This window comes from Melampsora larici-populina (assembly GCF_000204055.1).
Source record: "Melampsora larici-populina 98AG31 unplaced genomic scaffold MELLAscaffold_26, whole genome shotgun sequence".
Classification (NCBI taxonomy): Eukaryota; Fungi; Basidiomycota; class Pucciniomycetes; order Pucciniales; family Melampsoraceae; genus Melampsora; species Melampsora laricis-populina.
In genome coordinates, this window is record NW_006768790.1 from 486,555 (window position 1) to 500,218 (window position 13,664).

General features: G+C 39.6%; 1 protein-coding gene across 1 annotated transcript; it reads right to left on the minus strand.

Moving 5' to 3' along the window:
- Positions 1-11,405: 11,405 nt before the first annotated feature.
- Positions 11,406-11,924, minus strand: MELLADRAFT_64462 (uncharacterized protein; the record flags this gene model as incomplete). The annotated part of the gene is made up of 1 exon (XM_007411714.1): positions 11,406-11,924. The coding sequence occupies one exon, from the start codon at positions 11,922-11,924 to the stop codon at positions 11,406-11,408; it is 519 nt and encodes a 172-aa protein (XP_007411776.1).
- Positions 11,925-13,664: the final 1,740 nt, after the last annotated feature.

Genomic DNA, 13,664 nt, shown 5'->3' on the forward strand with positions numbered 1-13,664 from the left:
CCTAACTCAAAAGAAAAGCAAACCTAAGTGCCAACCACAAGTTGACGCCTAGGTCTGGAATATATAAACCCCTCTTCTTCCCACTCTGGAAGAAGAACAACTTCATATCATACCACAACTACTCATCACAATCTTACTTGATTGTTTACATAGAATATTGAGTATAGTCATTTTGTTGTATCTTGATTATTATAGTTCTGTTTTCATCCAGGTCATTGTAAAACCTCAAGTAGTGTTCTGAGCTTGTGGGATCAATAGCTAACAGAACAAGCTTGGAATTTACAAAGGGCACCTCATTAGAGAGTCTAAAGTACCCAGCGGCACCTCTGATTCTTCAGAGTCTAAAGTACTGCAGGCTTGGTAGTTATAAGATCAACCCAAGCTCAGAGTAAGATCCTTAGAAGGACTACTCAGCCATCCCACTGGCCATAAATCCTCTCGTTAGAGGTCAACTAACTGTAGTCTTCACTTGGGTGTAACAAGTGAAGGCTTAATCTTTGACTACTCCTTACCTTTCTTAGTGAAGAGTCAGCCCAACAGTTGCTGACTCCTCACAATTTGGGGGCCTCATCCGGTTTTTTGTTCCTACAGACCTTTTTCTGTCCATTTCTCATTTTTTTATTTTTTACTCCACTTCCATTTTATATAACAAAATTAAGAAAGAAAAAAAAAGCTATGCCTTTTTTTCAAATTTTCATTTTAGAATTTCCTCTTTTCCTATTTTTTGAGATCACATTTGATTGAGATCACAAGTATTGACCAAGCTTTTATTTCAAATTGTAATTGAAATAATCAAAATTCTTCTTTAGAGGAAACTACTCAATTACCATCAAAGACACCCCATTTGTTGATTTAATTGAAATCAATCAGTGGGATACTTATTTACACACTGAGAGAAGAAAATCAACAAGCCATTACATACATATATAGCATTTTTATACTACTTTGTCTTTCAGTAATTGTGCTACATATATATTACAGTCTGTGGGCAGTAGTAATTCCCCATTTTGTTGAATTACTTGTCCAATATAGTAGACAGAGCACGTGTGTGGTTTATTACACAGCGGGTCAAGGAAGTGTAGTGTAATATACATACACCTTGAAATTCCATTCTCAGACTGTTCAGAAGTCGAGATAGCAACTTACATAAGCATAGTAGCTTTATAACAGTGTCAAGTGTCAACAATTGACAGCTTTGACTTAATTGTCACAAACTTGTGTCTTAGGAGGACAAGGTAATCTTCGCTAGCCCGCTAACTCAACAAACCATTGTGGTAATCATCAAACCACGACGTCGACCTCCCTTACGCATCACTACCATCATTATCGGACATACAAAGCCGATAATTATCGGACAATTGAAGTCAACAACAAGTCGTATCAAATCAACATAGAGAACAATACGTATCATAACAGAACAGGTCAATCTTCCTTTCTCATTATTAAAATTTGGAAAACAAAGAAGCTTAGTAAGGAAACAATTCGACTATCATCTAGTTTTATTATTATCTTCTCTCATTATTGAAGAAGTAATTGAAATCACTCTATTTGTTCTCTTTTCTTTTAGGGACCTTTTTTACTTGTTCTGGAAGTTTCCAGACGAGAACACCCTGAACAATACACTCAGAAGATATAAAAAGCCTGTTGGTTATCCCCAATAGAAATTACTTTTGCCAGAGATTTTGGTCCTTGAATCACATCACAACCAACAGGCTTCCTTACTTGTTAGTGTTTCTCAGATTGTCCTAATTAACAATCACTTGAATCGTTATATTAAAACTATTTGATTTTTTTTTTACTTTTCAATTCCTTTTTGATCATTTAATTCCTTTAGATTGCAATCAAAATCTGGCCTACAAGCCATCAAAGCAGAACTACAAGTAGTTACAACAGTCAGTAGTCAACTTTGGTTTGATCTTTTTCAACTTCAAGTTTTGATTTTTCTCTGAGCTTTAATTATCATTTTTATCCTTTATTTTATCTCAATTTTTGTCATCTTCAAGTGGATCCATTAGATTGCAACAATCAATCTTTGTTTTGAGATCTAGCGAATCGAATTCACGACGTTGCGAGTGAAGTAGGTGGTCAACCAGGGAATGTCTGTCCAGCAATCAACGGAACAATCACATCAATCGACGGGCAGTCTGTTATTTCGGAGACTACCCCTCTGCCACCCAGATTCCAACCGGAAGCAACACCTGTTACACCAACACCTTTAGGTAACATTTTAGATTACATTCAAGAGCCGGGTAAATTGCTCTTTTACATTAATACAACATTCTATTTTTCAAATCCAATTTCCTAATTTTTTTTTTCTCTTTCTGATTTTGTTCTGATTCTGAATCCCAGATCAAATAGAGGCAGTTCATCATTTGGAAAACCAAAGTAAGAGTTAACTTCTTATTTTGTTTCTGTATTTTTTTTGTTTACACTTGAAAACGAGATCTAACCATGTCTGATCAACCTCGTACACGTAGTGAATCAAGAAAACGTGCAAATCAACCAACCACAGGTACCGAGCGCCCCAGCGATCCCACCCGAGCAAGTGAACCAATCGGTCGAGGTTCAACCGATGGTGGTAGAACCAGCGAGCGCGGCAGGTCAACGACCCGAAGTAAGAGGAGAGGTCCTTTTACCTCAACCCCATTACGTGCAGGAACTGACTATCCTGCTATAGGGCGTACCAATCGAGCCAGTGCCCCAGCCCCGAGCACCAGTGCGATTGGATCCAGAGGTCACGTACCTCTGGAATTCCCTGCACGCTCAGTATCTGAGGTGGGAAGGGGCGAAGGCGATGGATCGAACCCTTCCAGACACGAAACGCATCTGGAAGGAGTCGGTTTTTGAGGCTCGCCGAGCTTGGCGAAAGCTAGTGTTCAACCACAGCTACTCGGACGAGGTCATAGCCATGGAGGTGAGCAAATGGCTACGCCCTGGTACCCAACAATGGCGCCCAATTTGGATCAACCCCTTCGAATTCAGGGAGTCAACGGACGAGGAGATTCAAAAACTCCAACCTCATCAAAACAATCCGACTCACCTCAACAAGAAGAGACGATCCTACAATCGATCCAATCATTGGGAAAACGATTGCAAGAAGCGATCGTCAGTCTCAAACTCCGAAGCTGTGATGAAGGCTCAAGCAGCTATGGGTCACTACCTAATCAGGCAAGAAACCCGCGGCCGCTTCAACCACGGCAATTAACTCTCAAAGATGAGAGGTTAGTAAGTTTATTTCGTTCCATTCTTGATTGAGATCTAGTGGAAAGATGGACTAATAAGATCGATTTGGCCATTCACACTGCAAAAATAATGTGTTTTTCCATGGCAAAAAATGATTGATTCTAGCATTTAAAATGCCTTGCTTGATATTGGCCCAAAAAATCTGAAAAAATCTGGTAAGGCAAAATGTGCTATTTTCTCCCAGTTGGGAGATTTTGGTCATTGTAAAAAAATTCTAGCACTCAGTTTGGTGATGTTCAAAATTTTTGTGGAACAACACATAAATATGAAGCACCGAAGCACTAAATTCACCCTTCAATAGTGACAAGAAAAATCTGAAAAAAAAACTACAAGTGGAGGACAATATCCCCTTTGTTGAACGTTTTTTTCAGAATTTTTCTGGCTCAGTATGCAAGTCATCACATGTGTGTAATTTTAGGTACTTGAATGCTACTGCCATATGTACAAGGCTCCAAAACCACCCAAAAAAAATTTTGCAGCACAACAAAGGATGCAAGATCATCTGTACATGGTTTGGAGACAGTGTGTGGAATTTTGATGCCCCTGTGAACCAAAATGCATTTGAACTTTATTTGGCAGACTTTTAATGTTCTAACCTGCATGTATCCAAGACAAAGGCATCAAAAAATCCGAAAAAAACACCACACATCACAAAGGGGATTTCTGATCTCTCCTGATTTTTCTGGATTTTTTGAACTTCTTTGAGAGGGAAAAAGCTGGTAAAAACATGAAAAATTGCTTGCTGGGTTCATGCTGAGTATGAGGCTCTAAGCAACCCCAAAAAAATGTTGCAGGACAAAGAGTGTTGTATCTCTCTCCAGATCTTTTCCCAAGCGTTTTGGGCCACAACTGGGCCCACAATTCCAGGTACAATTTTTTGTCAATCATTTTTCCAAAAATGCAATCATTTTTCACCAGGGAGAAACACATTATTTTCACAGTGTCAACCCGTTGTGCATAGGTCCATTAAGGATAAGGAGCACATTGCTTATTTTACTGAATGTGTGAAGAAAGTACATGAGAATGTTAAAGTAGTCCATAGTAAAGTAGCTTATGGTTTAAATAACTATAACTCTATTCTGTCAGACCTTGTTCATCATCTTGAAATACAACACCAAGATTTAGTTAGTGAAAATGCGAAGTGCCACAGTGAGTTATTGGATTTATTTGACATCCAAAAAATTCCTTTAGATAGGGAATCTTTAGTTGAGATGTGCAACATGGTAAGTAGTGAGATTGGAATGCTACTGGAGGAGAAACTCGGACCTGCTTTGAAAAACCGAAGCAGTCCTTCACTATCAGCACCAGATAGCTTGGAGAAAGAAGTGTTGAGTAAGTTAAGTCATCAGATGAAGAAAGCCCTTGATGAAAAATTTGACTCGTTGTTGGGAGAAACACTTGATCAGAAATTTGAGCAATAAATTGGAAGGGGGAATCACGAACAAAGACTTGCTTGAACAACAATTGCAAGCTGAGAAAATTTTACATTCCAGGTTGGATTATTTGGAAAATTATCTTAAGGATATGGATCAAACAGGAAAGATCCAGAGAGATCATATATTAAAGGAAGTTGTGCAGATTAAAGATGCTGTGAATTTAAATCCTAGTGCAGGAAAAGCACAAGATATGGTGTTGGGGGAGACCCCTTCGAGGAACTTTCAAAAAGAAAGTCTTTGGAGAAAAGATGAGGAGATGGTTGCTTCACCTGCAACGGGGAAGAATCCTGAGGATGTGAGACACTTACTCAGTGATCTGAAAGAGCAGATTGCAGCTATTGAGCGTGGAGGGAGAGAACCCTCATTGGTAGTCAAAGAGAACAGTGAGGCACAGGAATACAAAGCAGCTATCAGCAAAGCTTTGCGCCGGGACTGGCCTAAAGACTGGCCCACATTTGATGGGGAAGGTGAATACAACCATCAAGAATTTATTGATTGGGTTGACAGAACGTCCAAAGCCATGCAAACGCCGGATGAGCTTATTGTAGCTAAACTGGGCATTGTGTTCCAAGGAGTGGCCAGACAATGGTTCATAGATTTGTCAAAAGATGAAGATCTTCATACCTGGGCGGAATGGAGAACAGCCATGCATGAAAGATTTGGGAATCAAGCGTGGAAGAATAAAATGCAAAAATTATATATGTCTGACCAGTTTATACCAAGGTCAAATGTGGATTGTGTTAAGTGGGCAAATAAACAGAAGCAGCGGGTGCAAGCTTTCCTGCCCACAGCCACACAAGAAGAGCTTGTTGAAAAAGTCTTGTGGCAGTTACCAGGAAGCATGAGGATATTTGTCACAAGCAAACTTAAAGAGCCAGCCAGATGGACTGACTTTTTGCTGGCTTTAGAGGACATTTGCAAAACATTGTCAGAAAGAAGGAATACCCAAGCAGTAATCAAGGGTAGACCCTTTATTCCAAGGACAGCTGAACCTCCAACCAACAGCAGTGCCAGAGCAACTGTTGGATCAGCTGACAAGAAGAGCGGTAAAGCATGTCACACATGTGGGAGCACACATCCTACACATGTGTGGAAAACTTGTAAAGGTAAACACAAAGCTATAAATGAGGTTGATACTGAAGAGACACATGATCAAGACATTGCAGAAGTAGGCATGGAGTTTGTGGAATATGTTAGTGACGAAGAAGATATCTTTGGGTTACTCCAGGACGGAGAAGTGGAAGTCATTGAAAGTAATTTTTGCACTGACGTAGATATTTCTCAGTTACGAGTGGAAGCAGACATGCCCATAATTGGCCATACTAAAGATGGTATACAACACATCTCAGATGCTAAGTTGCTCAAATCAAAACCATCAGCAGGCAGAGCTCACACATTAGGCTTCCATAGTCTTACAAGAGTGATTGTCGAAGGTGTAGAAGCGGAGATGCTTTTGGACAGCGGAGCATCTTGTTCTGTGGTGGGGAGCATTTATCTGGGCACCATTGTTCCTGATTGGAAACACAAACTTATGCCATGTAATGATAACATGAAATTCACCGGATGCGGAGGAAGTTTGTTTCCTTTAGGTGTTATTAACTTGAAAGCAATATTTCCCCATAAACAAGGAGGGGTCCGCATTGACGCAGAGTTTGTAGTTATGGAAAACTCACACACAAAGTACTTCATCCTTGGAGATGATTACCTTGGCGCATATGGTATTGATATTTTCCACAGCAGAGAAAAGTATTTCACCATTGGAAATGATGTTAAGAAAAAGAAGTTTGGACTACCACTCCAAAGACCAATCTTAGCAGGACTAAGGGTCACTCAGTCTGAAGACCAGCCTGAAATTGAACCTGTGGGGACACAGATGTCTCAAATGCAGAAGGTTGAAGAAGGAATCAAAGAAGCAGCTTTCTCACCTAAGCTTGAGCCAGAGCGAAAAGGAAAGTTTGTAAAGCTTATTCATGAGTATTGTAAAGAATTTGGGCTAGGAGATTCCCCTTTAGGAAGCATCAAAAGCCATCCTGTCCATGTTCAACTCAATATTGAGAAGCCTTACCCGCCTATTCTGAGGAAAGCAGCTTATCCCGCTAGCCCCAGGAATAGAGTAGAGATTGAAAAGCATATTGAAGAGCTGCTGCAATATGGAGTTATCCGTAAAGTAGGAGAGGATGAAGAAGTAGATATAACTACACCAGTCATAATAGCCTGGCATAACGGTAAATCAAGGCTATGTGGTGATTTTCAAGCATTGAACACATACACAGTGCCAGATAGATACCCACTTCCTTGTATTGAGTATGCGCTCACGAACCTTGGAAAGGCTTTGTATATTACACTCATGGATGTAATGAAAGGTTTCCATCAGAATATAGTAGCAGAAGATAGCAGAAAATTCCTGAGAATCATCTGCTATCTAGGTATTTTCGAATATCTGAGGATGCCATTTGGAATCAAGAATGCACCAGCATTTTTCCAGAGGATGATGGACATAGAGTTTTCTCAAGAATTACGGGAAGGCTGGGTCATCATATACATTGATGATATCATCATCTTTCATGATAACTGGGAGGATCATATCAAAGGAGTAGAAAGGATTCTACAGAAAGTGCGAGAGATGGGTATGACTATTTCCCTTAAAAAGAGTCATTTTGGTTTTAACAGTGTAAAAGCTTTGGGCCATATTGTGTCTGGTTTATGGATTGCCATAGATCAGAACAGAGTAGCAGCAGTTCTGAACAAACAATGTCCACAGAATATTAGTGAACTGCAAGCCTTTTTGGGATTTGCAAGCTACTATAGGAATTACTTGCAAGATTACGGGAAAATCTCCAGTAGTTTATACAAACTTTTAGGCAAGGGTGTTGCATTTGAAATGACCAAGGAAAGGACAGAGGTGTGGGCCACTATTAAACAGATGATTAGTAGTGCTCCACTATTATTGCAACCAGATTTCACTAAACCTTTCAAACTCTATGTAGATGCTTCTTTTGATGGTTTAGGAGCAGCACTTCATCAATCCAGGATCATTGATGGGAGGTTGCAAGAGGGACCAATTGTGTTCATATCACGCAAACTGAAAGACAGTGAAACCAGATATGGGTCTCCACAACTTGAAGCTCTGGGATTAGTCTGGGCGCTTGAGAAACTCCACTATTATTTGGATGGAGCGTACTTTGAGGTCATCACTGACTGCACAGGAGTCAGGTCTTTGATGAATATCAAAACTCCAAATAGGCATATGCTTAGATGGATGCTTGCAATCCAGGAATATCGGCCTTATATGACCATTACACATAGACCTGGAAAAATGCACAACAATGCAGATGGATTGAGCAGAATGGCTTTACCCAATGATGAATCCAATCCAGCATGGGAGCCTGAGGAGGTAGAACTTGACATCCCAGTGATGGGATTGAGTTTGGCTGAACTTAGTGATGAATTTTTTGAAGAAATTCAGAAGAGTTATAATAACGATCCTAACACCACACAGTTGATTAAGATTATGAGTCAAGATAAAATAGATATGTCTTTAGTTACCAGTTTGGATTCTCCATGGAAGGAACTTTACGCTGAAGGAAAATTTTCTTTGCAATCTGGATTACTCTATTACAGAGAAAAGCATACCTCTGTAATAGTACTTGTGGATAAAGCTCATAAAGAACAAGTGCTCAAAGTATGCCATGATGAGATACTTGCAGGACACATGGGTGAAGATAAAACACTAGAAAAAGTTTGTACTACGGCATGGTGGATCAAGAGAAACCTGGATACCAAGATGTATGTTAACAGCTGTGAAAGATGCCAGAAGGCTAATAAAGCTACTGGAAAGAGGTATGGCCTATTACAACACATCCAAGAGCCAACATACCCGTGGGAGATAATTAATATGGATTTCGTCACAGCACTTCCACCAGCAGGAGTAGAGAACTATGATGCTTGCCTGGTTATTGTTGATAGGTTTTCAAGACGAGCCAGATTTCTGCCGTGTTACAAGGAGTCCACAGCAATGGATATTGCGCTTCTATTTTGGGAAAGACTGATAAGTGATGTGGGACTTCCAAGAGTCATCATCAGTGATAGAGATCCTAAGTTTACTTCAGAATTTTGGAAAGGACTTTACAGTCTAATGGGGACCAAATTAGCATTCTCTACCGCACACCACCCACAAACAGATGGGCTTGCAGAGAAAATGATTCAGACCTTATCAGAAATGGTAAGAAGGTATTGTGCATTTGGACTCGAATACAAAGACAAAGACGGGATTACACATGACTGGAAAAGCTTACTGCCTGCCTTGGAGATAGCTTACAACAGCAGTATACACAGTAGCACAAAAAAGAGTCCTTTTGAAGTGGAAAGAGGGTTCTGTCCTAGACTTCCCAGGGACAAATTTCGGAGTAGGGATGTGGATATTCACCCTACCTCTTTAAGTTTTGCAACAATGCTAAATAGAGCAAGGGAATATGCTACTAGGTGTGTCAGAGAGTCAGTAGAATATAACAAAAAGAGATGGGATAAGTCGCATCGAGAGCCTGAATTTTCTGTTGGGGAACAAGTCCTGCTTTCCACTGTAAATTTCAATAATATCCAGGGACCTAAGAAATTACGAGATCAATTTGTGGGACCTTTTGTGATATCAAAACTAGTTGGCACAAATGCAGTTGAACTGATATTACATGGCGAGTTGGAAAGGAGGCATCCTGGGTTTCCAGTGTCCTTGATTAAGAAGTACACTCCACCTGAGGCTAGTGATATTAGACAAACGAAGACAGTACCAGTAGTGGTCATACCTCCGTATGAGCCAGAAGGAGAGAAAGAATTTCTAAAGATACTTAAAGATAAAAGGGTCAAAGACAAGGATGGTAAGGACACCATCTTATACCTGGTGAGATATAAAGGTAAAGGAGCTGATGGAGACGAATGGCTCCCAGGAGATAAAGTACCTAACTCAAAAGTAACTCTTAGAGCTTTTAGAGCAGCTAAGAGAGATACAGCAATTCAGTAGAAGGATAACCTTCACTGGTGGTGGGGAATGTCAGCCCTGAGCCCTGTGTACAGGACCACGGACTAACAAACACACATGTAAACACATGTAATACATATGTAAATAATATGTAAATATATGAAACTTGTTTAAAACCATAAGAATTACAACTCATGGCTCAGTTTCAAGAGTCACTTAAGTAACAAGACTTACTACGACTTAACCTCATAGTAAACCTAACCCAAACCTAACTCAAAAGAAAAGCAAACCTAAGTGCCAACCACAAGTTGACGCCTAGGTCTGGAATATATAAAACCCTCTTCTTCCCACTCTGGAAGAAGAACAACTTCATATCATACCACAACTACTCATCACAATCTTACTTGATTGTTTACATAGAATATTGAGTATAGTCATTTTGTTGTATCTTGATTATTATAGTTCTGTTTTCATCCAGGTCATTGTAAAACCTCAAGTAGTGTTCTGAGCTTGTGGGATCAATAGCTAACAGAACAAGCTTGGAATTTACAAAGGGCACCTCATTAGAGAGTCTAAAGTACCCAGTGGCACCTCTGATTCTTCAGAGTCTAAAGTACTGCAGGCTTGGTAGTTGTAAGATCAACCCAAGCTCAGAGTAAGATCCTTAGAAGGACTACTCAGCCATCCCACTGGCCATAAATCCTCTCGTTAGAGGTCAACTAACTGTAGTCTTCACTTGGGTGTAACAAGTGAAGGCTTAATCTTTGACTACTCCTTACCTTTCTTAGTGAAGAGTCAGCCCAACAGTTGCTGACTCCTCACAAAATGAGCCTTCTCAAGAAATGTCAAGCAAAATGTGAGCAAAACAGGCTGATCACCTGAACACAACCAAAATTGTGAATTGAATGAATCTGAAAGAAAATGAATCTTTTTTGGAGACTTCAAGAAAGTCTACAACGCTCACATACATGTGAGCATCAATTTTGGCCCCTGTGCAAAGGATATGTATCAAGCAAACAAATTAATATGATTACTGATCATTGATTTAGGTTAAATTACAGTTAAATTGAAATAACCCAATTCCCAAGCTATAAACCACACGTTTTTGGACAAGCATGTCATTCTTTTAGAACAAGAACTTGTAAAATTCCCAATCAAGCAGCTCTGATGGGAAAAGGGACTGTTTCGACCTTAAAATGTGGGATTAATGTAGAAGATGATAGTACTTGTTTATCACTGAAGATTATACATTTATGAACAGCTTTAATTTATCATTTTTGAAGGGAAATGAAAGCATGTGGTATGAGAATCATAAAATGCTTCAATTAGATGCGCAAATTCAATTCCTTGATTGTAAAAAATTAACAACAATCATGCTAGTACTCAAATTATAGAGTACCTGCAGGGATCAGGGTCATGTTATAATCTAACCCATAAAACCAGTTTGAACAAGAGTATGGATGGAGAATTCAGCGCTGAGCATGAACCAGATCCTCAGAGATTGAAATATAAGATGAATATTGCAAATTCAAAAGCAAAAACTTACCATTGTGTACATGGTTTGAATTATGTGGCTAGATATGATACAAAGTCTTTCTTTTGTCCCAGAGCACTGAATTCAGATCCTTTACTGATCTTCTGAAAAACAGATACAACAAAAATAAAAATTTGACTGACTTTGACAACATAAACAAAGCAAATTATACAAATTAAATGATAACTAATCAGAAACTGATGTAACCGTCCATGTTCAGCTACTCAATTGGAAATATATCATAATGTACTCCTTGACATAGGGTTGGCTCCTCCTCATCCAGGAGACAATGATTGTAGAGAGCCAGTAACATAGGACGACTTTCTGCTACATTGAGGGGGATCCATAACTGGGGACAGTAACAGTGTAAGGCTTTTCGGATGGTGTCACGATCTTTTTTCGACGTTTCTTCCAAAGAAACTATGTGAGGTCTCTGATAATCTCCGGGTTGCATGACGCCTTTGCTCTGTTTACCCGTAACATGTGATTTAAGTTTAACAAGTTGACTCTGGGTGAATTGACGAGAGGCCATCTTGTCGAAGCTCTTTACAAGGCCTTCACGGAGCTCAGTAACATTTGACTTCAATTTTGGTACACGGCATGGTGTTTGTAGATCATCAGTGGAGGATTCAGGTGTAGCATTAGATATTTTTGTTTTGGAGGTGGGAGGTTCTTTCATCTTCTTTTTGGAGGTGGAAGGTTCTTTTGTTTTCTTTTTGAAGGTGGAAGGTTCATTCATTGTAATATCTTCATTTCAACATGAGACTGGAATAGCTGGTGTATTGGGGAGATATTGATCAACCAAAGGTGAAGCATATTGTCTGTAGTGTCTGACTATTTCGTCCTTCTTTGACCTCGTCACAAGGTCTCCTTGACCAACACCTAATCATCCATCATTTCCCGGAGCCTTCCTTTACTTCAGAGGATATGGTTATAATCCACATCCTTGTCAAGCGCAACCAGTTTCTGTAAATGCTTTGAGTTCCTTGCTTCCTCCAGTTTAATAGTCATTGGATGCTTTTGAGTGCTAGGTGTACATAGGAGTTTGTTTTGATTCATGTTGGATCTGATCAGTGATGGTTTATGTCTGAGATTCTGCTGGATGGGATCAATCAAAAGTGAACACGATATATAGATATTGTAAGAAGTCAATGAAGCACATGAGAGATAATTGCCTCTATATATATGGGTATCAAGACCTTGATACCCATACGCTCCCTCAGTGGTGTAAACTGAGGCTCAAGGGTGCTCAGATGGTGCTGAGAAAGGATTACATAGTCCTATGAGCGCCTTAGTTAGAACATAACTGAGATAAGATACAAAGGGCTACTCCTTTGAACTTTGCAGTTTGCTTGTGCTAGCTGTTGATTCAGCTGATAAACCTTTGATTCTGCTGTATTGAGCAACAGCAGAGACAGCAGCTGAACGTTCATGATAAGAAAATCTATTGTCAAACAAAAGTCAGATTTAGGGACAAAATACAATGTTCAATATTATTCCCTTTGAAACATGTTACATCAAGGTTCAAACATCCTCATCACAAATAAAATTTATACAGATGATTTCAAGCCAATCCAAGCAGTAGCTACACATAGATCAAAGCAAATCTCATCTAAGTTGTGTGTTTCTCGTCAATAAGTAGAGTTAAAACAAGAATTTCAAAGTGGGAGTGAAAGACACAAAATTTGTTAATCTTATGAAAACTTTATGATTTGGTTTTTTCCAGAAAACACAGAAGACTTTGGGAAGACTAAGCTCCCCCCCGCTGAAAGTTTGCCAGCCACCAGAAACCAATATGATAGATAATCAAAACACAAATTTTTTGCTGCATTGTACCCTGTAATTTCTGGCTTGACAAAATGACCATCTTTATCAAAGAGCCTGTCAATAAGTTTCATGAGCATTTGATTGCTTCACTTGAAAACTGGCTCCTTAACTTGAAAATTTGGAGGTTGTTGACAGACCCATTCTGAAAGGACCGTGAAACTGAGCATTTGACCGGCTGGAGTGATGTCAACATCATTTGTGCAACAGATTAGCCCTCGAATTCCACAACAAGCAAAAATTGTCAAATATCCCAGTGTTGGGGTTTTCATTGAGTCCCCTTTCCAATTCTTCTTGAACTTGATTGCCGCTGTTTTGTCCTCTGGACTTTCATCTTTGTTCAGAATGTAATTAGCTTCAAAGTACTCAACAACGTACGCATCAAGAACTTTGAAGAAAACTTCTTGCCATTGCTGTATCATACCAATATCAACAAGGGAGTGGGAATTGTTGAATTCAAGAAAGTGGACAGTGCCAGGATTAGGAGCTTTCAGACTTCTCTGTGAATCTAGCCATTGTATTGCCTGGCAAACAGCTCCTAAACCGGTCATTGCCATCTCTTGTTCTGATGCAGGAGGTTCCTTGAAGAATGCCTTTCCAGTGAGAAGACAACAGTCAAGCAAAATCTTGAGGAACACAGCGACTCGGTTTGATG